This window comes from Dipodomys spectabilis, unplaced genomic scaffold, assembly GCF_019054845.1.
Source record: "Dipodomys spectabilis isolate Male_0828 unplaced genomic scaffold, ASM1905484v1 ptg000018l, whole genome shotgun sequence".
Lineage (NCBI taxonomy): Eukaryota > Metazoa > Chordata > Mammalia > Rodentia > Heteromyidae > Dipodomys > Dipodomys spectabilis.
The window spans coordinates 9,975,845-9,999,653 of NW_024870695.1; the positions used below are offsets into that span (position 1 = coordinate 9,975,845).

General features: G+C 45.7%; 1 protein-coding gene across 1 annotated transcript in view; it reads right to left on the reverse strand.

Annotated features, from left to right (window-relative positions):
- Map3k14 (mitogen-activated protein kinase kinase kinase 14) overlaps positions 1-23,809 on the reverse strand; it is a 45,818-nt gene that overhangs the window by 13,512 nt on the left and 8,497 nt on the right. Inside the window, exons 2-6 of the mRNA XM_042674001.1 lie at positions 9,257-9,532; positions 8,137-8,206; positions 5,110-5,317; positions 4,377-4,991; positions 1,905-2,042 (exon numbers count right to left, since the gene is read on the reverse strand). Coding sequence (XP_042529935.1) covers positions 1,905-2,042; positions 4,377-4,991; positions 5,110-5,317; positions 8,137-8,206; positions 9,257-9,512 — 1,287 coding nt within the window. The 5' untranslated portion in view covers positions 9,513-9,532. The remainder of the gene's footprint in view (positions 1-1,904; positions 2,043-4,376; positions 4,992-5,109; positions 5,318-8,136; positions 8,207-9,256; positions 9,533-23,809) is intronic.

Sequence of the window (23,809 nt, forward strand, 5' to 3'; positions counted from 1 at the left end):
CATCTTGAACTGAGAGCTTTCCCAACTTCCCTGAGTATAAGACATGAGAAATGGAGCACTTGTCGTCTTCCACTGTATTCAAGTTGTTTACCTCATCACCCGGGACTCAAAGGACCTCAGCAGAGAAACAGCTGAGGAGCCAATGACTAAGCTCCAGCACTGGGCACTGTCTCTAGGACACTTCACACTCTCTCACCCTCCTCCCTCTGCCTTTCAGCAGGGACAGCTGAACCTTCTCTGGTGGCCTTGGGGAGGAGAAATGTAGCCGAGGAGGTTAGGCACGTGGCTCTGGTATCCAAGTGGAAGATGATGATCCATGTTGGCAAAAAACTCAACACATTTCTGTTAGGGGAGTAGAACCAGCTCATTTGCCAGTTGTGAATTTAGGGTAGAATTTACTGATTGCTCCTTCTCTCATCCCACTATTCTGATTTTCAAAATGGAAGACAGGAAATCAAGTCTATTCACATCCCAGCTGAGGACTCACTCTCAAAGCCACAAGCAGCCGTGATGGCAGTGGCGGAGTCCATTTGGCATGGAGCCTGAGTGTGCTACCACTGTCTGGTTTGGCTACTTGCTCCCTTTCCTTTTGGGGGTGTGTGTGTGGGGGGGCGGGGCATCCAGCCAGAAGGCCTACAAAATCATTTGGTCTGCGGTTGGTTGCCAACCGCAGGCAGGACCAGAAGTTAATAAATCTAGGAACTGTTTTCAAAGTGAAATTCAATAAATCTAGGCCCATAAATGATGTTATATATATCCAAAATTGGTCTTGGCAGAAAAAAAAATATTCCCCACTGCTGCTTTTGAGGATCTGAGCATCTTTAATATGAGCCACATTAACAATGTCAGGCTGACTTCTTTCATCCTGTCCTATGGACCAAGAAAATGGGCTACAGGGGCTGGGAAGGTGGCTCAGTGGTAGAGGGCTTGCCTTGCATGCCTGAGGTCCTGGGTTCGATTCCTCAGCACCACATAAGCAAAAAGAAAAAAGCTGGAAGTGGTGCTGTGGCTCAGGTGGTAGAGCGCTAGCCTTGAGCTGAAGAGCTGAGGGACAGCGCCCAGGCCCAGAGTTCAGGCCCCAAAAAAAGAAAATGGGCTACAGTAATGAAGGTTCTGAGTTTGAGTTGGGGACCAGATAGCTTTCAAAGGTAGGACTCCTAGTTGTGGTGGGACAGCAGGTACTGAATGGGACAGAGCTGACAACCTTTGAGGGACATGGACTATGGCTTCCGGACGGTGTGCTGTGCCTTAGCTCTCATCATTGGAGAGTATAAGGAGTGGGGTAGGTGATGTGAGTCATGACTTTTTCCCCTCTCCTTTTCTGAAGAAGGTTCAAAGCCATACTCTTGTCAGTTGAACCTGGATGTGAACCATGGTTCTCTCACCAGGCTAGCTCCTTAGGCTCCTGCTGAGCTATACTTCCTTGTGTTATCTGCATCATAGGGCTGTTCTACACCTGGCCAACAGGAGGCAGGGCTCCAATGTCATACAGATCTAATTCCCAGTGTCTACTTTCTTCCTGGGAGGCATGTGACAGGTGGAAATTACTACTTTAATCCCCTTCTGGTCCAGGTGTGTGGTGGCCCCTGTGTTTGGCTTAGAGTTTTAATTCAACACGAATTTCTTGAAGGCCTGACCATCTTCTACAACTGGACTTGCTCATTACAGGCCCTGGCATCAGGAGTGGCCCAGGCTGTATTCAGACATGATGCTGTATGCTTGCATACTGCCTCTCATAGACACTCATACTGAGGGAAACAACCAGGCCAAGCCACATAACAGACTGCCTCCTGCCAGTTCCACTGATCCAGGGCAGCTAGTTATGGCTATTATCAAGTCATCACTGGGCCACCCTGTGACTCTAGCAGCCTTTGTCTGGCTTTCCTGGAGTACCTTTAGCCTACCTTTTTGACAGCACACTGGAAACCTGTCTGTTTGTCCTTCATCCTGTGGACCTCTCCAAAGGAGCCTCTGCCTAGGCGGGGCTGGTGTGTGGCCCAGTGGACTTCTTCTCGGTACTCGTAATCTACCGGCTTGAGTTTCTGGGGTTGGCAAGAGAGAGAGAGGCCAGTTTCAGTAATTAGAGTGGCAGAGAGATGGAGGGTTACAGGGGCTGAATGGTCCCAAACAAAGATAGTGTAGGGTCTAAGGAAAGGTACTGGGAGGTGCAGGCCCAGAGAGGTACTTAGAGGATTAACAATTTACAGGCTGCCTGAGGGACCAGTTGATTCTTATAATTGTGAGACCAAAATGGAACTACCAACAACTTTGACAGTGAAAATATGTAACTTAGGAGCTAGAAGATGGAAGAAAGGAAGGAGCAATGAAGAGGTACAGGGGCCAAGGGACTCTATGTTAAAAGTGAATGAAAGCTTGGCACTGGTGGTGCATGCCTACAATCTTAATCTGTGGATCAGTTTAAAATCAGCCCAGGTAGAAAAGTCTGAAAGACTCCATCTCCAATTAATCAGCAAAAGGCCAGGCTGGAGGCTTGGATCCTGTGGTAGAGGGCCAGTTGTGAGTAAAAATGCTGAGTAAGAGTGTGAGGACCTGCATTCAAGCTCTAGAACCAGCATTTTAAAAAAAGGTTAACAAAGTAGAACATAGAAAGTAAAGATGAATGAAAGCATTCAGAGTTCCAAATTTATTTGGAAGAGAACTAACTAGAGGAAAAGGCAGGGAAGCAGTAAGAAAGGGAAAAATCCTTACTCTTCCTGCCACTTGTTTATTCCTGTTTCCAAGAACATGCATTATTCATATAATACACAACTCAGCAATAATGAGGTGACCAACTGGGACAACTTAAAACAGAAACAGAAAGGCTGTGGAAAGAGAGGCTGCAAGTGAAGGGAGAAAACAACCGAGTTTAGATCTTGAATATTCAAAGCTTGGTTACCAGCCTATGGGACTACTGGGAAGGAATGGAACCTTTAAGACGTAAGGCCTGCTAGGCATCAGTGGCTGAGATCTGAGGATCACGGTTCAAAGCCAGCTTAGGCAGGAAAGTCCATGAGACTCTTATCTCCAATAAACCACCAGAAAACTGGACGTGGCACTGTGGCTAAGGTGATAGAGCACTAGTCTTGAGCTGAAGAGCTGAGGGACAGCGCCCAGGCCCAGAGTTCAAGCCCCAAGAGGAAAACAAAGAAAAAAGAAAAAAAAAAAAAGGAGATAAGGCCTAAGCCAGGCACTGGTGACTCACACCTATAATCCTAGCTATTCTATTCAAGAGGCTGAGATGTGAGAATCACTGTTTGAAGGCAGCCCAGGCAGAAAAGTCCCCATGAGACTGTTATCTCTAATTAACCAATCAGAAACTGGAAGTGGTGCTGTGACTCACAAGTAGTAGAGTGCTTTGAGTACAAAGAGGCTCAGGGACAGTTCAAGCCTAAGTTTAAGCCCTGCAACTGTCAAAAAAAAAATAGTGGTAAGGTCAATTGGGAGGGTCAGGTCTTTGGAAGTTTGTCCTTGAAGAGAATATTAGGACCTTGACTCCTTTCGCTTTCTTGCTTCTCAGCTACTGTGAAATAGGACTGTTATACCAGGTGTTCTTGCCATGATGTACTGAGCTAGCACAGGCCCACAGCCACAGGGTCAAGTGACCATGGATTGAAATCTCTGAAACTGAGGCAAAATAAATCTTTCTTCTCCTTTTTTTTTTTTTTTTTTTTTTGTGGGTTGTGGGGCTTGAATTCTGGGACTGGGCATTGTTTCTGAGCTTTTCTGCTCAAGGCTCGTGCTTTACCACTTTGAGCTACAGTGCCACTTCCAGTTTTCTGATGGTTATGGTTAACTGGAGATAAAAGTCTCACATAGTGGGCTGGGAAGGTGGCTCAGTGATAGAGCACTTGCCTTGCAAGCTCGAGGCCCTGGGTTCGATTCCTCAGCACCACATAAGCAAAAAGAAAAAAAGCCGGAAGTGGCGCTGTGGCTCAAGTGGTAGAGTGATAGCATTGAGCTGAAGAGCTGAGGGACAGTGCCCAGGCCAAGTTCAGGCCCCACGACCAGACCCCCACCCCCCAAAAAAAAAAGTCTCACAGAGTTTCCCACCTAGGCTGGTTTTTAAACCATGACCCTCAGATCTCAGCCTCTTGAGTAGCTAGAATTACAGGCACGAGCCACTGGTGCCTAGCTAAGTCTTTCTTCTTTAGTTAATTATTTCAGGCATTTTATCACAGTAATGGAAAGCTAATACATGCAATTCCAAACAAGTACTTTGCTGCCAAGTGATCCTGATAGGGAAGGAACCATCCCCCAAGGTCTACTTGTTTAGTGAGTGATACTCTCTCTTCACAGCAGGCTCCACCCCTAGTTGTGGCTCCTGACCTGAGAGCTGGTGGTGGAGGCATGTGTACAGGAATCGGAAGATTAGTTACCTCAGTAAGCAGAACTCCCTCGTTGTCCTCAGTTTCAGGGCTGAGCCTCTGGGGCCTGGAGTTCCCTGCTGACCAAGTCTTGGCCAGGCTGGTCAGGCTGTGGGCCTGGCCTGAGCTCACACTTCCTTGCAGAGCATGCACCAGGTATTCCTCCACAGAAAATTTCTCATGGTTGCCATGAGATGAGAAGTTGGGCTCCAAGTGTGGGCCAGGGGGAGGTTTCTGATGTTCTACACAGGCCAGTGTTCTCAAGTGAGGGCTATGTAGGGTTTTCTGGCTGTCTACACCAGCTAGTTTGTCCAGGAAGGACTCCAGAGGGTGAGGTTTCCAGGGCTGGAGAGGGTGGAATGGGAAGGGATGGGGCAGTCTGCTGTAGGGGAAGGGGTGAGTGGAATGGGGCAGGGGGCGCATGTCCTGGGGATGGTGGAGTTTCCATACATGGTTTAGACACTGCAAGGGGCTGATCAGTTTGTGGAGTTCTGGTCGAGGCAGTGTTGGCTGTAGGCCCTCGCTGAGTTTCTTAAAGTAGAGGTGGCCAAGCCCTGGTTCTTTCAGAGGCTTTGTGAACTGGGGAGTATTTCTGACATACAAGGGGCTTAGTGGAGACTCATCTTCCTGTGGGGAAAACACAGGGGTCAGAACACAGTGACAGGGCCACAGCAACAGGGCCAAGGCAGAGGCCCTGTTCCGAAGGCCCAAGAGTTGAGGCAGAGTCACAGGTATTGGGTCTCACCTGCACTGGGATTGTGCAGCTCTCCTGCTCAGGGGTTCTGGGCAGAGGCTTGGCCAAGGCCATACCCGCCTTGGCTGGGCACTTGGAGCTCTTCTTCCGTTTCTTTCGGGCTTTGCTGTGACGCTTTCCCTTCCAGCACACACGGGCCATTTTGCCCTCAGTTGCATGAGCCACATTGTTAGGGATTTGATCAAGACTCTCAGACTGGCTGTCAGAAAAGAGATGGATCCACATTTTGAAACAAGGAAGCAGGAAGGAGGAATGGTTCAGAGAACTGGATTTGGAGTTAGACTGCAGTGCAAACCCCAGCTCTGTTATAATTGCCAGGCACGACTTAAAAGGAACACATCCTGAGAAACAGCATTAGCTGTGTGCATAAGGTGCACTTACAAACTTAAGGCAGCTTTAATGTTACTATGGGTCCACTTTTATGGATGTCGTCTCTTGCTGACCAAAATGTCATTAAGAGGAACATAGCTGTATTTGTACAAGTGTGGGTAAGTTCCTAAACCCCAGGGAATTTCAGGTTTCTCATTTATGAATGTATTTTCTTCCACGTAGGGTGGAGACATGGCTAAATGAAATACTTCACTTAAAAAGCTTAGATCAGGCCTGGGAAGGTGGCTCAGTGGTAAAGTGCTTGCTTTGCATGCATGAGGCCCTAGATTAGATTCCTCAGCACCACGTAAACAGAAAAAGTCCGAAGTGGCATTTGTGGCTCAAGTGGTAGAGCACTAGCCTTTAGCTGAAGAGCTGAGGGACAGTGCCCAGGCCCAGAGTTCAGGCACCACGATCAAAAAAAAAAAAAGATTAACTCGGCCAGGTGTAGTGGCTCAAGCCTGTAATTCTAGTTATTTGGACGACAGAGATTGGGAACTATAGTTTAAAGCCAGACAAGGCATAAAAGTTACTAAGACTCCATCTCAACCAACAACTGAGTGCAGTGGGTATGCCTGCTATCCAAGCTATAGGGAAAGCATGATGGCCAGGTGCCATGGTACACACCTGTCATTCCCAGGGACACAGGGAAACACAAATAGGAGGATGACAGTCCATACTGGCTTGGGCATAAAGTGATACTTTTTCTTGAAAATAACCAAGGCAATTCTATGCCTCCATCAGAAAGAATGGCATTGCCCCATTTGTTAGGAAATGGAAAGACTTAGAAAAAAGTATATTAAGTGAAGTAAGCCAGGCCCAAAGAAACATAGGTCCCATGGTTTCCCTTATTTGCAATAACTAGTATATGTTTGAATCAAGCAGAAAAGGTCAGATAAGTTGGTGTTAGGGGAATGAACCCCAAGATAAGTATTCAAATGTTTTTTGGTTTTTTTCCTTTCATGCAATTGTTTCTATCATATTTATAAGATGATTTCTATGATGCTTTGTATGTTCCTCCCCCACAGTATAACCCATACTTTCACTGTTTTTGATGTTGGTGTAATTTGTGGAGGGGAAGGGGAAAAAAAAAAAAACCAAATCGTTAAACTAGGGATACAGGTGGACCCATTGCAACAATGAGATGTACAAATTGTTATATCGAAAAATGAACTTAACAACTTTGGGGGGCAAGGGGAGGATCGGGTGGGGGGAGGAGAGGAGTATGGGAAGGGATGGGAAGGGGAAGCAACGAGGAGGCAAAAATGCTTGATAAGAAATGTACTCGTTATCTTGTCCATGTAATTGTAACTCCTCTGTATGGTATTCTCACAATTAAAAAAAAAAAAAAAAAGAAAAGAACCAAGGCAAAAAGAGGCTGGAGTGGTAGCTCAAGTGGCAGAGCAGCTGCTTTGGAAGCATAAGGCCCTGCGTTCAATCCCTAGTACGCAAAGAAAAAAGCTTAGCTTAATACCTGACCCAAGGGCAGGCTGCCCACAAATGGTTACCACTGGTGCGTGTGGGGTACACTCAGCTTCTTTTTGCTCCCCAGGTAGGCTGCCCCAGAAAGGGGTCACAATCGAGGCAGGCACTCTCAGCTCTGATGGAGGACAGTAGTTATTTTTATTATCTCTATCCTCACTAGCTCCTGGGGCTAGCTAGTTGCCATAGGAAGGCTGGGAGTTGCCAAACAGAGTCCTTCTATGGCTGGTGCTCAGCTACTAGGGTGCCTGTTATTCTCTGGTGGCACTACAGAGGCTCTGCCAGCTCCTGCCCTTGCCAGACATGAAAGAAACTGGCAACAGTGGAGTTTTAGAAAGAGCAGCTGCAAATAGTCATGGAGCAGCCCAGAATGTCAGCAAACCTCTCTTGGCCTCATTTTCTGCCTTCATAAAGGTGGCAGATTCCCTGAATCTTAAGTGTGCTGGAGGCCTGCAGTCTTCTCTCATGCAGTTGAAAGAAACCCCCTTCTCTGAGCCAAAGGCGCCTTGTGACAATATAAAGAATTAACCAAACACTGGAATATTTCTTGGGTCTAGAGCAGCAGCCTCTCACCTGCCCCCTCCCCCCTCAGACCCTGGTATTTACTTTGTAAATACCAGTAAGGAAATTGGCTTAGATTAAGAAAGGGAACTATTTCTACATTAAACTCTTAGTTGCCAAAAGTCATCTTTAGGGCAACGACCCACACTTGGTCACTAAGCAGCTCAAATCTATGTCCCTTCTGTTTCTACAGCCTTCATGCCTGCATGGTAGATGTCACAGGAATAAGACACTTTGGTATCTCCTGCAAGGACAGGGACAGCGGCCCCTCTGTGCCTGAGCTCATGGCCCCACCACCAGGAAATAGCTGCTGTTCTTGACATTCTCCCTGTTTATGGGAAATAGGGTGCATCAAGGACTCGGAAGAGAATAAAAATAAAGCATCAAGTTGATGGGAGCCAGGGTCAGTCATCCACAAGCTGGGAACAGCCTTTGAAAAGCTGATCTGGCAAAGAGAGTAGCTGGGCCAGAACCGCTGGAGAGTGGCCAGGAACACAGCCCAGGTGCTGAAACAGAGCCAGGAGCTGAGTGGAAGCAGCCCAGGTGGGCAGCTGGGGGGAGGTGTCAGGAGTGTTAGTTTTTTCCTACTCCAATCCACCTTCTTACCTGTACTGCTGCGACCCTGCAATGAAGATGCGTTCTGAAAAGGTGGGACTGAACTCTTGGCTATTCTCACCTTTAAGTCAAGAAAAAGGAGGTGAATTAGCATAAACAAGAACAGGAAATGTGAATGGAGCAAAGAACTATTTTAGAGAGAGCACCCCCCCTCCACTACACCCCCTTCTCAGACCACCTATGATGGCCTCCCAGCCATCACCACCTTCTCTCACTGGTGTCACCCTTCCTTCAGCATACAGGTCAAGAGAAGAGGGGCTGTCTGTAAGATGAGGATCAGAGAATACCTGGCCTACTCTGCTTACCGTAAAACTTCAGTGAGACCGGCTACCCAGCATGATCTACATAGCACCTGCTACACAGTGAATACTCAATGTATGCTACTATGTTTATGTGTGCACTGGCGCAATTTAAATTTCTGTTCTCTCCTCAAAAACTAACCAGAAGGTAGTGAAAGACAAGCAAAGGGATATATACATGTGGAAAATTCCACTATGAGCTGTCAGTCTCCAGATTGTAGCCTAGAGACTTCCCAGGCTGAAGGGGTGGATATCAAGAGAACACCGCTAGGCCTTCCTGGCCTGCTTGGTGGCAAACACCCATTCTTGGCCAGCCACCAATTCTTAGGAGAAGGGGAAGGCCAGACTTGGTCTCACCTTGTGGAGGCTGGCTACCTCTAGACCAGCCCAGCAGGCCCAAGAGCAGGGCATTCATTCTTTGGGGTGCAGCCATCTCAAGTAGAAGGTAGTGAAGGACCTGCAGGCCCCAATGGGGCTTTCCAGGGGACCTGGCCTTTCTTATCTGGGCCTCTCCAGTTACGGGAGAAGGGAAGGTTAATGGCTATTTGATGATCCTGCAAAAAGCCCTCAACAGTCTTGCATGTCAGTTTTTTCCCCCTGCACGGTTGACAGTGGGCACAGCCTCTATTTGCCATGTTCTGCCCTGATACCTTTACAATTCTTATTGTACATTGTCCCTCGTGAGAATCTCATGGAGTTCGCACTCTGTTCTCTTCCCTAGAGGACTTAGAAGATGGTCGCCTTCATGCCCATCCACGTACCCATAGGTCTGCCCTCTTGTTCCCATGCCCACAGCTACCCTACACTCTTACATTCAGCTTGGGCAATGATGGAGATGGCGGATGGCCCGCCCTCAGAGCCTTCTTTGGCTGTGCCTTTGGTAATCACATCGTTCAGTATCTCCCACTTCCCACAGAACACAGAGCTCTTCTCCACAGCTTCAAGCTTGTAGACGCAGCTCTGTGTATTCTCCAGAGACTGTGCCTTCTCTTTGGCTTTGGCAAGGTCCTTCTGATGCCCAACTGCAGAGCCAGGGGCACTTGGGCAGGCCACTTCCATCACTGCCATCTCCCAGGCTCACACTCGTCCTGAGGAAAGACAGAGCAGATCATTCCATGTGGCAGCACAGGTCAGGTTTGGGTTGAAGGAGAAACACAGTGGGCTTTTTATGCTTTATACGCATGTATCTTCCAAACACTCTGAGCAGTCAAGGGACCAACCTTGTAACATATATACACATTATCTATGTGGCACCCCAAGCCCTACAGGCCACCCAATATAAACAGACTCCTCCACTGGACCAAAAACAAAGAATCCAGCCTCCCGCCTCTAGGACAATGATGAGCCAAACAAGTGAGCTGGTGGTTTCCTGCCTTTACAATGGCTGCATCCTCTCCTACTGTTTCACAAATATTGCTTCTTTAGGACAGACTGATGAATCCCATCCTCCAAAACCATCGCCTCATTGACTCCACATTCACCTTGCCCTCAAGGAGAACATATCACACTGTCCACAGTGGCTTTTCTCCCAGGGAGAGAATCTAGCACAGGTAGGTATATGGACTTGATATAAATATCAAGCACTGCTTAATGATGAGGACATATTCTGAGAAATGTGTCATTAGGCGATTTCATCATGGTATGAACATGATAAAATGTACCTATATAAATCAAGCCAAGCCATCATTTCATGATACAATCTTTTTTTTTGTTGTTGTTGGTTGTGGGCCTTGAACTCTGGGCCTGAGCGCTGTCCCTCAGCTCTTCAGCTCAAGGCGAGCGCTCTATCACTTGAGCTACAGCACCACTTCTGGTTTTCTGGTGGTTTATTGGAGACAAGAGTTTCACGGACTTTCCTGCCCAGGCTGGCTTTGAACCACAATCCTTAGATCTCAGCCTCCTGAGTAGCTAGGATTACAGGCATGAGCCACCGGTGCCCGGATGATACAATCTTATATAGTCATCTATGCATCCTACTACTGATCATGTAGTGTATGACTGTAAATAAACATATACATGTGTATACATCTCACAAAGTCTAAAATACACAGCCTGCAAAATAAATGGCACTCAGTCCTTGGCTCTTTTTCCAAAATGCATTTGTTTGTGGCTATCTAGAAGGAGCTGCCATGTTACCTCCTAATGTCTAAACCTATTTGCTGAAAACTTGTAGGTATTATTCTTCTTTCAGTCAACGTTATTATTACTGAAGGCTCTCACATCAACCTGTACTCTTAGAGATCTGAGGACAAAGCTTGAGATTCCGCCTTTCTCTGGCTTCCATCTTGACCAATCTGTGTCTTCCCTAGGAAGCTGCATAGGATGGCAGCCCCATGCAATGCAGCCCCATGAATGGCTAACAGTCTGTGTGAACAGCCTGTAGACTAGAATTGCCATGAAAGAGAATAGTGTTCAGCTGAAGTTGTTCTGACTTCCAATTTGGTGAAAGGTCAATAAGGTAGGCTGGTTTTCTTGCAATGATTTCTTATCTCTATAGCCCTTCCACCCTCAGAGATGAACTAAGCGAAGGCCTAGAGTCTTTCTTTAGCCTTTCCTCCAAGGGAAGTGTGATCTAAAAACAAAGCAACAACAACTACCGTCTACACAGAACAGTAGTATGTGTGTGCTTACAGTTGCTCTATTCTCTTTATTTCCACATGATGAACCTGAGGCTTCACTAAGTGGGAACCTGCTCAGGGTCACCAAGCCCATATGTGGCAGAGCAGGGCCAAGGCCCAGAGCCTAGGGTCTTCAAGCTGAGTACCCATTCCCAAGTCTCCAGGGTCACAGGCAAACTCAAGGATAGGAATGGATGGTCCAGGCTCTTGAATGGGGAGGACGGGGGGGGGGGGGGGCACAAAGGAGAAGCGATCTATATTGGCTGAATGAGAAAGATCAAAGGACAAAGAAGAACTTTCCATGATCTTCAGAAACAGGATAATCCTAAGCATGAAGGGAGCACTGAGTTGACAACTGAGGAAGATGAGGCTGAGGGAAGTGCCTTGCTGTTCAGAGACTTAGTCCTCTGGCTCAGACAGTCTTTGTCTGTCCAGCATGGCTTAATTACGTGTTCTGGAAAGTTCATTTAGAGCAAGAGCTCCTCCAGAGAGGCTGTGGGGTACTCTCCCTCACCCTAGGAGTCATTTTTTCATCTTGGTGGCTAGTTGGGCAGTGGGCCAGGAACCCTGATCCTTTTCCACACACATACCAGGCCCTCTTTTTCCGGGGAGAAGTTGAGGCCAAGGCCTCTTGTGCACTGCCCAGTGACTCATCCCCAGCTTGGCAGGCAGATTGGCAAGGAGGCTACTGAGAAGCTGACCCAGCAGATGGCAGCTGAACCTGTGAAGGGCATAGGGAAAACAGGCTGACCCTTACCTCTCAGGAGCAGAAAATCAGAGCCCTGGAGCAGTAAAGCTTCTCCTGTGGCTAGCTTTCTTGTGCCACATGACCATGACTCAGACCCTCAATAACAACCTCCAAGTTCAAAAGGCTGTTCTCCGGACATTCTGCCCTGATGGCAGCATTCCCCCATGTACACACAGGCTTTCTCTCTTCCTCCTTCTTGCCTTTCCTCACTTCTCATTGGGTCTGGTCCATAAAACTCAGGGCTCTACACTAACTCTGGGAGGGCTGGCCAGGTGGCTTACCCAGCCTGGGCTTTGACTGCTGGCTTGCCTCCCAGTTCCTGCAACATGTGGGGGAGTGGTGACTAAGTGAGGGTCAGTTATGCCTCTGCCTTTGAAGAGAGGTCAAGATCTTGCTCCATTACTCAGCCTGGACCCTGACCCCAACTCCCTCTATCTCTGGTACATTCAGCCCCCTGCTCTCTTGTCACATAGGGGCTGAGACTGGAGCAATGGCAAGGGCTATTCCCACAAGGAAAGAAGTTGAATTTCCTCAGCAATCTTTCAGGCCTGATGTACACTTTCTACCTAATCTCCTGTGCACGGCTGATCCTGCAGAAATCTGGGGGTGGGAATGACTGGGGTGCTACCAGATCAACCCAGGGCAATATCTGTAACAGCAACTCAGTCTATGTTCAAGACTTGTGAGCTCCAGAAATGATACGTGGCTTGTATTTTTCCAGAATAGGGATCCACAGCATTCACTGAATTTACCAAAGGTCTGTTGTTCCAGAGGAAGTTGTTCTAGTCTCCCTAGTAAGTAAGTCATGGCCAAGAATCCATTCCTGATTCTGTCTCTACTCTTCTACTCCAAAGAAGAGCTCTCAAATGCAGTGGTCTCCAACCTGGGTGCAAGTTAGAATAACCAAGTGGATTCTTAAAATGTACCCTTCCACTGGGCTCTGGTGGCTCAGACCTGTAATCCTAGCTACTCAGGAGGCTGGTATCATGGTTCAAGGCCAACCCCAGGCAGGAAAATCCATAAGACTCTTATCTCTAATTAACCACCAGAAAACTGGAAGTGGAGCTGTGACTCAAAGTGGTAGAGCGCTAGCCTTGAGCAAAAAAGCTCAGGGACAGTGCCTGGGCCCTAAGTTCAAGTCCCATGATGGGGGGCGGGGAGGGAAGGTATACCCTTCCTAGACCTGCTGAATCAAATGATTGGTCATTAGTCCTAGAATCTATTCTTCTGACAGGTTCATCGATGATTCTCTATACCCTAAAAGCACTGTCCAAAATGGTAGCTGCCAACAGTATGTGGTTTAATTACAATTAAATCAAATTTAAAAGCTAGTTCCTTTGTGACAATAACTACCATAAAGGATAGTACAGATGGAACACATTTCCATTGGGTAGAAAGTCCTGTTGGGCATTGCTGGTCTAAGGCTATGCTGGCAATTTTTTTTCTGACAGAGAAATTTCTGTTCCTAGGTTTCTGGGACTGGAATGAGGTTTTTATTCACAAAGGTTACAAAATTTATATTACATTTTAAATGTTGATCTTTAAAGAAGATTACCTTTCTGTTTCCTTTTGTACTAAGAATTGTGCTATTGTTCAGGGCTTCCCTTGCACTTTGGCTTGGCTTTTCCACTCAAGGCTGATGCTCTACCACTTGAGCCACACCTCCACTTCTGGTTATTTGCTGCTTAACTGAAGATAGAGTCTCTTGGATTTGTCTGCCTGGGCTGGATTCCAACCTTGATCCTCAGATCTCAGCCTCCTGAGTCGTTAGGATCACGGGCAGGAGTCATCAGCATCCAGCAAAGATCACTTTTCTAAAGTATATCACACTTTAGTTCTCTCTTTTGGAAGTACAGTACTGTGAAAGCGCTGGCATTGTTTCAGCCTTGTCAACTTCAAAAAAGAGCAGTAGGGCCATTTTCCTCTTCTTTAAATAATTTTTTTACCCCCAAAATATGAAAGAACATGTAACCTGCTTTAGAAACGGCTGCTCTGAATAAGGGGGAAGGCAAAATCTTTACCTGCTCACCTCCCCTCTTCCACCAAGGACCCAGGTCTCCAAGAAATGAGTGTGGAAACCAGTGGCCTTGAAAACCTTCTGAGGTTTCTTCTATTTGCAGATAATGTCAGGATTAGGTGAAGGCCAGATGCCCCAATCCAGAATAATAACAGTCAATATTTACTAAGCACCTATCAATATTGATCTTATTTTCAGATGCGAAACTATAGCCTAGAGAAGTTCAATTACATGCCAAAAAGGTTACATGGCTACAGGAGGTGGGGTTGAACTTGCCTTCTGTCTCCTGAACCTACACATTAACCCTGAACAGGTCACCTAACTGCTCTCAGCTTCTACAGGGATGTGTCGAGATCTGGGGGAAGGAGAGTACACAAACAGCCAACCAGGTGGCCTGGCTAATAGATGCAAAACAAATGTTTATTCTCTTGCCATTGACCAGGCTGCTAAAAGCCATCACTGAGCCACTGGAACTTCTTAGCCTCATTGAAGGCATTCCATACTTGGGAGTCTTGGCTCTCCTTATATAAAAAAGGGAAAATAAAAATCTCTGTCTTTCAGGATCATCTGGAAAATGTCCACTAAGAGACCAAAACAAATCTCTCTCTTGACTCTTTCATTCTGGAAGTAAAACTTGTCCTTCTCTGAATGCCCACAGGGATAAGCAGCAGAAGTAGAATGACTCAACTTCCTTAATAAGATATTGGTTGAAAACCAATGTCATGTTGATGCTTCCCCTTTTCAGCCTGACCATCAAGCTACCCAAGGCTCATCAAAAAATGAGGGGCTGTGTAAAAGGAAGAACCTAGGGAAGTGCCAGACAGAAAGAGCAGGCCTGGCAAAACAGCCATCCGGCCAGGTGCACCCTGAGGTCCCCAACAGAGCAGCCATGGGCAGGGCAAGCCTCTGATTCTCTTCCCTTGCTCACTCTATTCCTCTTTTATGAGGAAAGCCTCCTCTCCTCCTCTATCCTTTCAGACCTATCTCCTCGGGGAAGCATTTTTATGGCAGCCTCCCACATACACTTAGCAAGTGTTCACTGAGTGTGTAAATGCTGGGGAAATGTCTTCACCATTAGCATTCATGAATAACTTTGTATGCTAGTTACTCTAACAGAAAGCTGGAGAGGAGGAGAGGGAGAAGAAAGCAACAAAAGTAGGTAGAAAGAAGCAAAACAGATGATTTTTAAAAATGAATGTAAAGTGGCCAAAGTAGGTCATTAATCATGCTATACATGAATTTAAAGAAATACAACTAGATACTGACTAAAAGACACAAAATACAATCATACAGAACAGCTGAAAGTAAAGGGGCAGAAAGAGGCATGGTTATGGTTTGTATATGAAATGTCCTTTGTAGGATCATGGGTTGAAGACTAGTTCCCTCCATGGTGGCATTGTTTTGGGAGAAGCTAGAAACTTTAGGAGGCAGGACTTAGCTGGAAGACACAGGTCAATGTAGGTATGTCTTGGAACTATATCCTGCGCAGTCCATGGTCCCTTCCTCCTTCTATTTTCTGTCTACCATGAGGTTAAGCAGCCTCTGCCACATGTTCCCACCACCATGATATTCTGCTCACCAAGACCCAGAAACACAGGAGCCAATGACTGTGGGCTGAAAGTATGAGCCAAAATTAAAGACTTCTTGCCTTTAGATTATTTATGCCAAGTATTTTGTCATGGCAATGACAGTCCAAGGAACAGATGCTAGGCTCAAACTAACCAGAACCATGTAATACTCATACTAGAAAGAGTACTCAGGACATGGGCATAATGATAATTTATAATGCCCAACAAAGAGCCTCAACGTCAATGACAGGACAATAAGACAAGCTTCAAGGCTCTGTGAGGCTTGCTGAATTCTTTCCCTTGGATGGGGAGACAGCATGGCCAGTAATTATGGGAAGGAAGAGAAAGGGGCAACCCTGGGCCCCACATTTGGGCACTCCTGAAGAAACTCAGTTAGTGGAATTAGAAACTGCCTCCCTGGCCAGCTTGAAGCCCACTTCCCAGTAGAGTAATTTCTGCATAAGAATTTCCCATTAAGAAGGATATAAAATGTGAAAGCTCATTAATCATTAAAATCGTACCCATCAATTATCAAAAAAAAAAAAAAAAAACCAACATGCCCACAACTACTTGGCCTTACTGCTAATCCCACAGGTCCAACTGCAAGGCAAATAAAATCTCTGGAATAAAACTTACAACAGTCTTCCAGTCTCCACCACACACCTGGCAACACCAATAGAACACTGATAGAAACATTGCTGCCTACAAGGTCCCTTTTCTGAGGTTTAGGACAGTCTATTCTGCTAGCAAATGTCTTATCCACTTCATTTCTTCCTGACCTCTGACACCACGCCCTGAGACAACCTCACCTTCTATTGACATCTGTTGGCTCTGCACTGCTTATGGGCCCAGCCCCAAGTCTGCTGTCTATAATCTATTTGACCATGGTTTCCCTAAACAGGGCTTGGCTCTGGTAGTTTGATTTCTCTACAGGCCCCAAGCTTCTTAACTCTAATGGCTTGCTCTGTGGGCCCTGTTCTTGAGTGGGTCACCTGACACTTCTGCTTATCCTTCACAGAGACTCCCAGGCTTCCCACCGCTAGGAAATACCTCCGAAGGCTCAGCCTCTTTTTCTGACTGTCCATAGCACCTAGTGACCTCTCTACACACCTCCAGGCTGACCCTTAATCATGGCTTCTTCCCCTTTTATTTATCAGATGAAATAATGTAGCTACAAGACCCCTAAAGATGGTGAAGCTTTATACAGAGAGACAATATCCACTTTTTATGCTCAAAACTCATACAGCAAATAGAAATGCAGAAAAAGATGCATAATCAAAGATGTTAAAAACCCCTACTATAATTTAAAAAAAAACTGGGACAAAAATATCTAATAGCTACTCAGGAGGCTGAGATCTACAATTCAAAACCAGTTCTGGCTTTCCAATTAACCAGCAAAATGTCAGACTGGAGGTGTAGCTCAAGTGATAGAGGACCAGCCATGAGTAAAAAAGCCAAGTGAGAGCACAAGCCCTGAGTTCAAGCCCTGGTACTAGGAAGCACACTCTCTCTCTCTCTGTCTGTCCCTCTCCCTCTCCCTCTCTCTGTCTCTGTCTCTCCGTCTGTCTCTCTGTCTCTGTCTCTGTCTCTGTCTCTCTCTCTCTTTCTCTCTCCCTCTCACTTCTAAGGCAGTCACTGAACTTTGGCAACTGGGCTACTAATACAAGAGGCTACAGCCAGCAAGCTTGCCCCTCCTGGTTTTGTTTTTCATTTCTCGCTACTCTTGTTCTCCCTGGGGACTATGAGTTGTATCAGTGGTGACTCAGAAGTAAGAAGATGCTTAGAGACTGTTCCATTAGCTGCTCTCAACCTCAGTGGCCACTGCTTCCCTGCTTTTATCCATGCTTATCAGTGATGAGTGTGTGAAGTGGTTATAGATCTGTACTCCTGTGGGCTACATGGATATTCTTAGCTTAAGCAGCTCCAGAAAGACTATGAAAAATGGAAAAGCTGGACCACATAGAACACTACTGGCTGTCTTACTGTCTACATGGAAGGTAATATTGGAGGGCTGGTCTTAGATGGGAAAATCAAGGGGACAAATTTTTCTGGCCAGCCAGTCCTATCTTCCTCATATATAATCAATGGTCCTCCCTCCCTCTCTTTCTTTCATTTTCTTTGTGGTACTGAGGTTTGACCTCTGGGTCTTAATCTTGCTAGGCAGGCCACTTGAGACATGCCTCTAGCCCAGGGCTCTGCTTTTTTTCCCCCCGTCAGTCATGGGGCTTAAACTCTGGGCCTGGGCACTGCCCCTAAACTCTTCAGCTTAAGGCCAGTGCTCTAACACTTGAGCCACAGTGCCACTTCCAGTTTTCTGGTGGTTAATTGGAGATAAGAGTCTCATGGACTTTTCTGCTTGGGTTGGCTTTGAATTATGATCACCAGATCTCTTTCTGAGTACTATGATTATAGGCATGAGCTACCAGTACCTGGTAGGGCTCTGCTTTTCTTTAAGACAACATCAAAAATAAAATATTTGTTTATTAGAAAGTGTTATATCAGGGCTGGGAAGTTGGCTCAGTGGTAGAGTGCTTGCCTTGCATGCCTGAGTCCCTGGGTTCGATTCCTCAGCACCACATAAGCAAAAAGAAAAAAGCTGGAAGTGGCGCTGTAGCTCAAGTGGTAGAGCGCTAGCCTTGAGCTGAAGAGCTGAGGGACAGCGCCCAAGCCCAGAGTTCAGGCCCCACGACCGGCCCCCCTCCCCCCAAAAAAAAGTGTTATATCATAAGAGTCTCTGCAGTATTTCCTTTCTCCCTGCAACCTATGAAACTTAAATTTGGTATATATCATCTGCTCCATTACCATAATACACAAACAACTAGGTTTTCAGATAAACATACCATAAAACATACCTAATTATTATATATACCTAATAACTGTGTAACACAGACTACATCTTTCACTTATGAATACAGTTTCATTTCAGCCTATAGAAATCGATTTCACTTTTCAAATGATGCTATGAGATTCCGTGGTGCACATGTACCATCATTTCTCCATCTTTTCTTCTATAGTTGGAATTGAATCCTAACTAAAGGAATCCCACACTGATCTTAGGAACAGAAGAGTTTTGGAGATGATTTATTCCACAATATCATTTACTAATGCTGAAGGACAGCCTTCTAGCTGTGTAACAGGAATAAAGAGCCAAATGCAAATCGAAATCCCTCAACACTAGTGTGTGGCCTTGGGCGGGCCATTTGATTTGTGAAACAGATATCCTCAAATCTACATAATAGGATTTTACAAGATGAATCATTGCAAGAAACACTTTAAATATGCCATACTTTGCCTGCATGCAGTGACACCTCATAAATGTTAATGAACTTCCAGTGAGATTGAAGCTATTTCAAGATGTGCAGTCTTCTATCCATCCAGGTGCTTGTGGCTCACACTTACAATCCTAGCTACTCATGAGACTAAGATCTGAGGATTGAGGTTCAAAGCCAGCCTGGCAGACAAGTGTGATAGACTCTGATCTCCAATTAGCCAGTAAAAAGGAAGGGAGATGTAGTTCAAGTGGCAGAGCCCCAGCTTTGAGCAAAAAAACTAAGGGAGAGCATGAGACCTTGAGTTCGAGACCCATTATGGGGGCTGGGAATGTGGCTTAGTGGTAGAGTGCTTGCCTAGTATGCATGAAGCCCAGAGTTTGAATCCTTAGTACCATATAAACAGAAAAAGCTAGAAGTGGCACTGTGGCTCAAGTGGCAGAGTACTAGCCTTGAGCAAAAAGAAGCTCAGGGACAGTGCCCAGGCCTGAGTTCAAGCCCCAGGACTGGTAAAAAAAAAAAAAAAAAAGACCCAGTATGGGCATACATAATCCCCAACCCCCCACACAAAGATGAACCGTCTTTTTTGTTGTTATTGGTGGTGGTGGTGGGGCTTGAACTGAGGGCCTTGGTGCTGTCCCTCATCGCTTCAGTTCAAGGCTAGTACTCTTCCAACTGAGCCATAGTGCCAGTTCTGGTTTTCTTGTGGTTTATTGGAGATAAGAGTCTCATGGACTTTCCTGCCCATACTGGCTTTGAACCATGATCCTCAGATCTCAGCCTCCTGAGTAGCTAGGATTACAAGCATGAGCCACTGACGCCTGGCTGAGCAGCCTTCCTTCTTCCTTCCTTCCTTTTTTTTCTTTCTTCCTTTCTTTCTTTCTTTTCTTCTCTGAATGACCTTGCCTATGCTGAAATCTCTTTGCATTCTTCTAACTAGTAGTCCAAGTGTCAGACTGAAAGACTGGAACAGTTTTGCCAGAGGAGGAGGAAAAGAATCTTAAGGGCACAGGGGCAGAGTGATCAGTAATCCCTATGGATGTCTTTGGAGAACCTTCTGCACCCTCATCTGGCCCCTGTTTCCACAGCAAAAAAAGAGACTTGGCAGTGAACTAGTGGTGCGAAATGAGCTGGGACCCACAACTCCTTGGTAGAGTTAGTCTTGGTTATTCTTTGGGTAGTCATCTTTGGGTGGTTTCAACATCTGTTGCCATTTTGTGTGTACTGAAATACATACTGCTGTCAACACTAACACAAACTAACAATGGCAGCTATATTATTAGCTACGTATTATGCATTATTTCTTAAATCCTCACAACTCTGTGAGCAGGATACCCTTGATAGAGAGGAAGAAACTGAGGATCAGTAGGTCAAGTAATTTTGCCCAAGACCACATTACAGGGAAGTGACAGGAGGAAGATTTGTACATGGGATTTCTATGTCAAAGCCATACTCTTAGCCCTGGCACTGAAGCTCCTTATCAATGATCTAAGCATTAATAATTGGGACCCAAATGCTGAAGCTGTCACAGGGCAAAGATCTGCTAGTGAAAACCCAGGGACTGACCCAGGACGAAGCATCTTAAATCAGGAAGCATGAATAACTGCTCATGTTCTAGAGAAAGGAGTAGAGAAAGGGATTGGAGGTGTGGCTCAGGTGGTAGAGCACCAGCCAATGAGATACCACATTAGTTCTAGTCTTGGACCAAAAAAGAAAAAAAAAAAAGAGTAGAAAGCAAAGGCTTTAATATGGACTTGTAGTGACACTGAGTTTCTTAGCCCATATCTGCAATTTCTTTGCACCCCAACTTCCTATTGATACACAGATTTTTTGCACATCATTGCAATGTATTTCCAAATTATTTATGTTCCATTCTTTCTTTCCCTCTCTCCTTCCCTCAATCTCCTAGACAGACCCAAAGTTAGATTGATGTTCTATGTATATGCATATAAAATTTGTACATATAGGTAAACATACAAATGTAAATGTCCATGAATATGTACATCTTTTAGGTCTAGCTTCCATATGTGAATGAAAATATACCCCAGTTGGCTTTTAGAGCTTGACTTATCTTGCTCAGTATAATGTCCTCTAATTGCATCCATTTTCTTGCAAATGACATGATTTGATTTTTCTTAATCAAATTTGCTGCTCATTTTTATAAAGTCTGGCTCTGAGCTTTTGTAGTCTGTGTTATTGTTCTTTTGCAACAAAGCCTTGGGAATCAGCTGCCAGATCAGAACTTTGTCTCCAGGCCCTTGACACTGATCATTTGCTCAATTTCAAAGAACAGTGTTAGGATGACACTTTCTATTCAACTTTCTTTCAGTAGGAGAGCCAATGACAAACAGAAAGGATGCTGTAGGGAGCACCATTGATCAGATCAATATGGAATTGGAATGGAGGAATAAATAGAACATTTTTTTGGGGGGGGGGGGTCCAGTCGTGGGGCCTGAACTCTGGGTCTGGATGCTGTCCCTCAGCTCTTCAGCTCAAGGCTAGCGCTCTACCACTTTGAGCCACAGCACCACTTCCGGTTTTTTCTTTTTTGCTTACGTGGTGCTAAGGAATCGAACCCAGGGCCTCATGCATGCAAGGCAAGCCCTCTACCACTGAGCCACCTTCCCAGCCCAATAGAACGTTTTTGTGTGTGTGTGTGCCAGTACTGAGGCTTGAACTCAAAAGCCTAGGCACTGTCCCTTAGCTTTTTTTGCTGGTTAATTGGAGATAAGAGGCTCATAGACTTTCTTGCCTAGGCTGATATGGAATTGAGATCTCAGATCTCAGCCTCCTGAAAAGTTAGGATTGCAGGCATGAGCCACTGAAGCCCAGCTCAGTTTTTTTTTTTTTTTCTTTGTTTTTGGCTAGTCCTAGAGCTTGGACTCCGGGCCTGGGCACTGTCCTTGAGCTTCTTTTGCTCAAGGCTAGCACTCTACCACTTGAGCCATAGTGCCACTTCTGGCTTTTTCTGTGTATGTGGTACTGAGTAATTGAACCCAGGGCTTCATGCATGCTAAGTAAGCACTCTACCATTAAGCCATATTCCCAGCTCCAGCAAAATCTTTTTAATGTATGCTATGAAAAAGAAATCCACAAGCTGTTAAAATCTGCAAGTAAGGGTACTTTTTGTTTTTTGTTTTTAGTCGATCGTGGGGCTTGAACTCTGGGCCTGGGCGCTGTCCCTGAGCTCTTCAGCTCAAGGTGAGCGCTCTACTGCTTGAGCCACAGCGCCACTTCCTAAGGATACTTTTTGTATAATTGGATATTCTCATGAAGTTGGACGGCAACGTATGTATACTATTCAACAATGACGTTTCCAAAGATTATAGAGCCACAAGCCACTTTCAACACTAGCCATGACAAACAACTAGTTTCTTTCTTTCTGTCCTTTTTAAATTTTTTTTTGGAAACAGGGTCTCACTGTATAGTCCAGGCTGGCCCTGAACTCACAATCCTCTAGCATTAGCCATTGTAGCCACCACATGGCTACAATCAACTTGTTTGATAAGTGAAAATGTACTTACTTCTTCGGGGTAGGGATATAACTCAGTGGTAGTGCACTTGCCTAGCATGTGCAAGGCCCTGGGTTCCAACACAAGAAATGAAAATCAAACAATAAAAGTTTTATAGGTCATCATTATAAGCAACATTCTAGCTACATAAAACAATTGTCTTTATTAATCTTTTGGACTGATTCTGAGCTAGAAGCAGTCCCAAGCCACAGTTAATCCTGTTGAAAGTAGACCCAATGCCTGACTGTATTAATAGAGTGTGAGCTGGGCACTAATGGCTCATATTTGCAATCCTAGCTACTCAGGAGGCTGAGATCTGAAGATCACAGTTTGAAGCCAGTCTGGTCAGGAAAGTCTGTGAAATTCTTATTTTCAATTAACCATCAAAAAAGCCAAGTGGAGATGTGGCTCAAGTGGTAGAGCACTAGCCTTGAACACAAATGCTTAGGGATAGCACCCAGGACTTGAGTTCAAGCCCCAGGACCAGCACATACACGAAAGAGAGAGAAAGAAAGAAAGAGACAGAGAGAAAGGGAGGGAGGGAGGGAGGGGGAGAAGGAGGGAAAGAGGGAGAGGAAAGGAGAGAAGGAGAGAGGGAGAAAGGGTGAGAGAGAGAGAGAGAGAGAGAGAATATGAAAGACAAACTCAGCTTCCTATAAAGGAGGAGAATTCAAGTTCATTGTAGTCACTGGTGACCAGTTCTGAAATTGAGGAACTAGTTTGAGGAACTTCAGAATAAACAAGAAGCCCAAATAGCTTTGCTTTCCACAGAAGACTTCCAATGCCTGGGGGCGGGGTGGTGGTGGTGGTGGTAGTGGTGGTGGTGGTGGAGGAGGGAGTGGGAAATGGCAGAAAGCACATGGCCTATTCTGCTCTTAAGACAGTAAAAACTGACCATGGCATAGTTTCAGACATTGTTCTACATATACTTAGACCAACTAGCTAGAATGATCAGCTTGAGTAATGAGCAGCAAGAGTACATGTGATACGTTCACTTACTATAAGGGGTCCTTTCTCTCCAAAAAGGGAGGAAAAGGGTTTGGGATATGAGACCTTAAGGGAAATGTTCTCAGAAGATCTCATACTGATTCTCTGGTAAAGGGCAGAAAACTGGGCAACAGCCTATGGCTTTCCCACGTCTCTCACTCAGATCAGGAGGATCTCACAGAGGAGTTTGCACTTTTACTCAATGACAAATGCTTATCCAGTAGCTACCATGTTCCAGGAGCTGGGCTGGCCAGTGGGAATAGGTTAATGACTGAGATAGGTAAGGGAGCTTTCCCTGTTGTGACCCTGAAAGGTTTTCTTGGAATCCTGACCCTGGCTGTCAAGAAATTATGGGCTTTTTGGGCACTGGTGGTGGCTCATACTTACAATCCTCAGTTGGAAGCCAACCCAGGCAGCAAAATCAGAGACACTCCATGTCCAATTGACCAACAAAAGGCTGGACTGGAGGCCTGGCTCAAGTGGTAGAGTGCCGGCCATGAGCAAGTAAGCTGAATGAGAGCATGAGGCCCTGAGTTCAAGCCACAGCACTGGCATACACAGAAAAGGAAGTCAGGGATCAGACTTTGTACCTTCTAACTACAAGTCAGACTGAGAGGCTCAGAGCATAGGATTTGCCAGTCCTCTG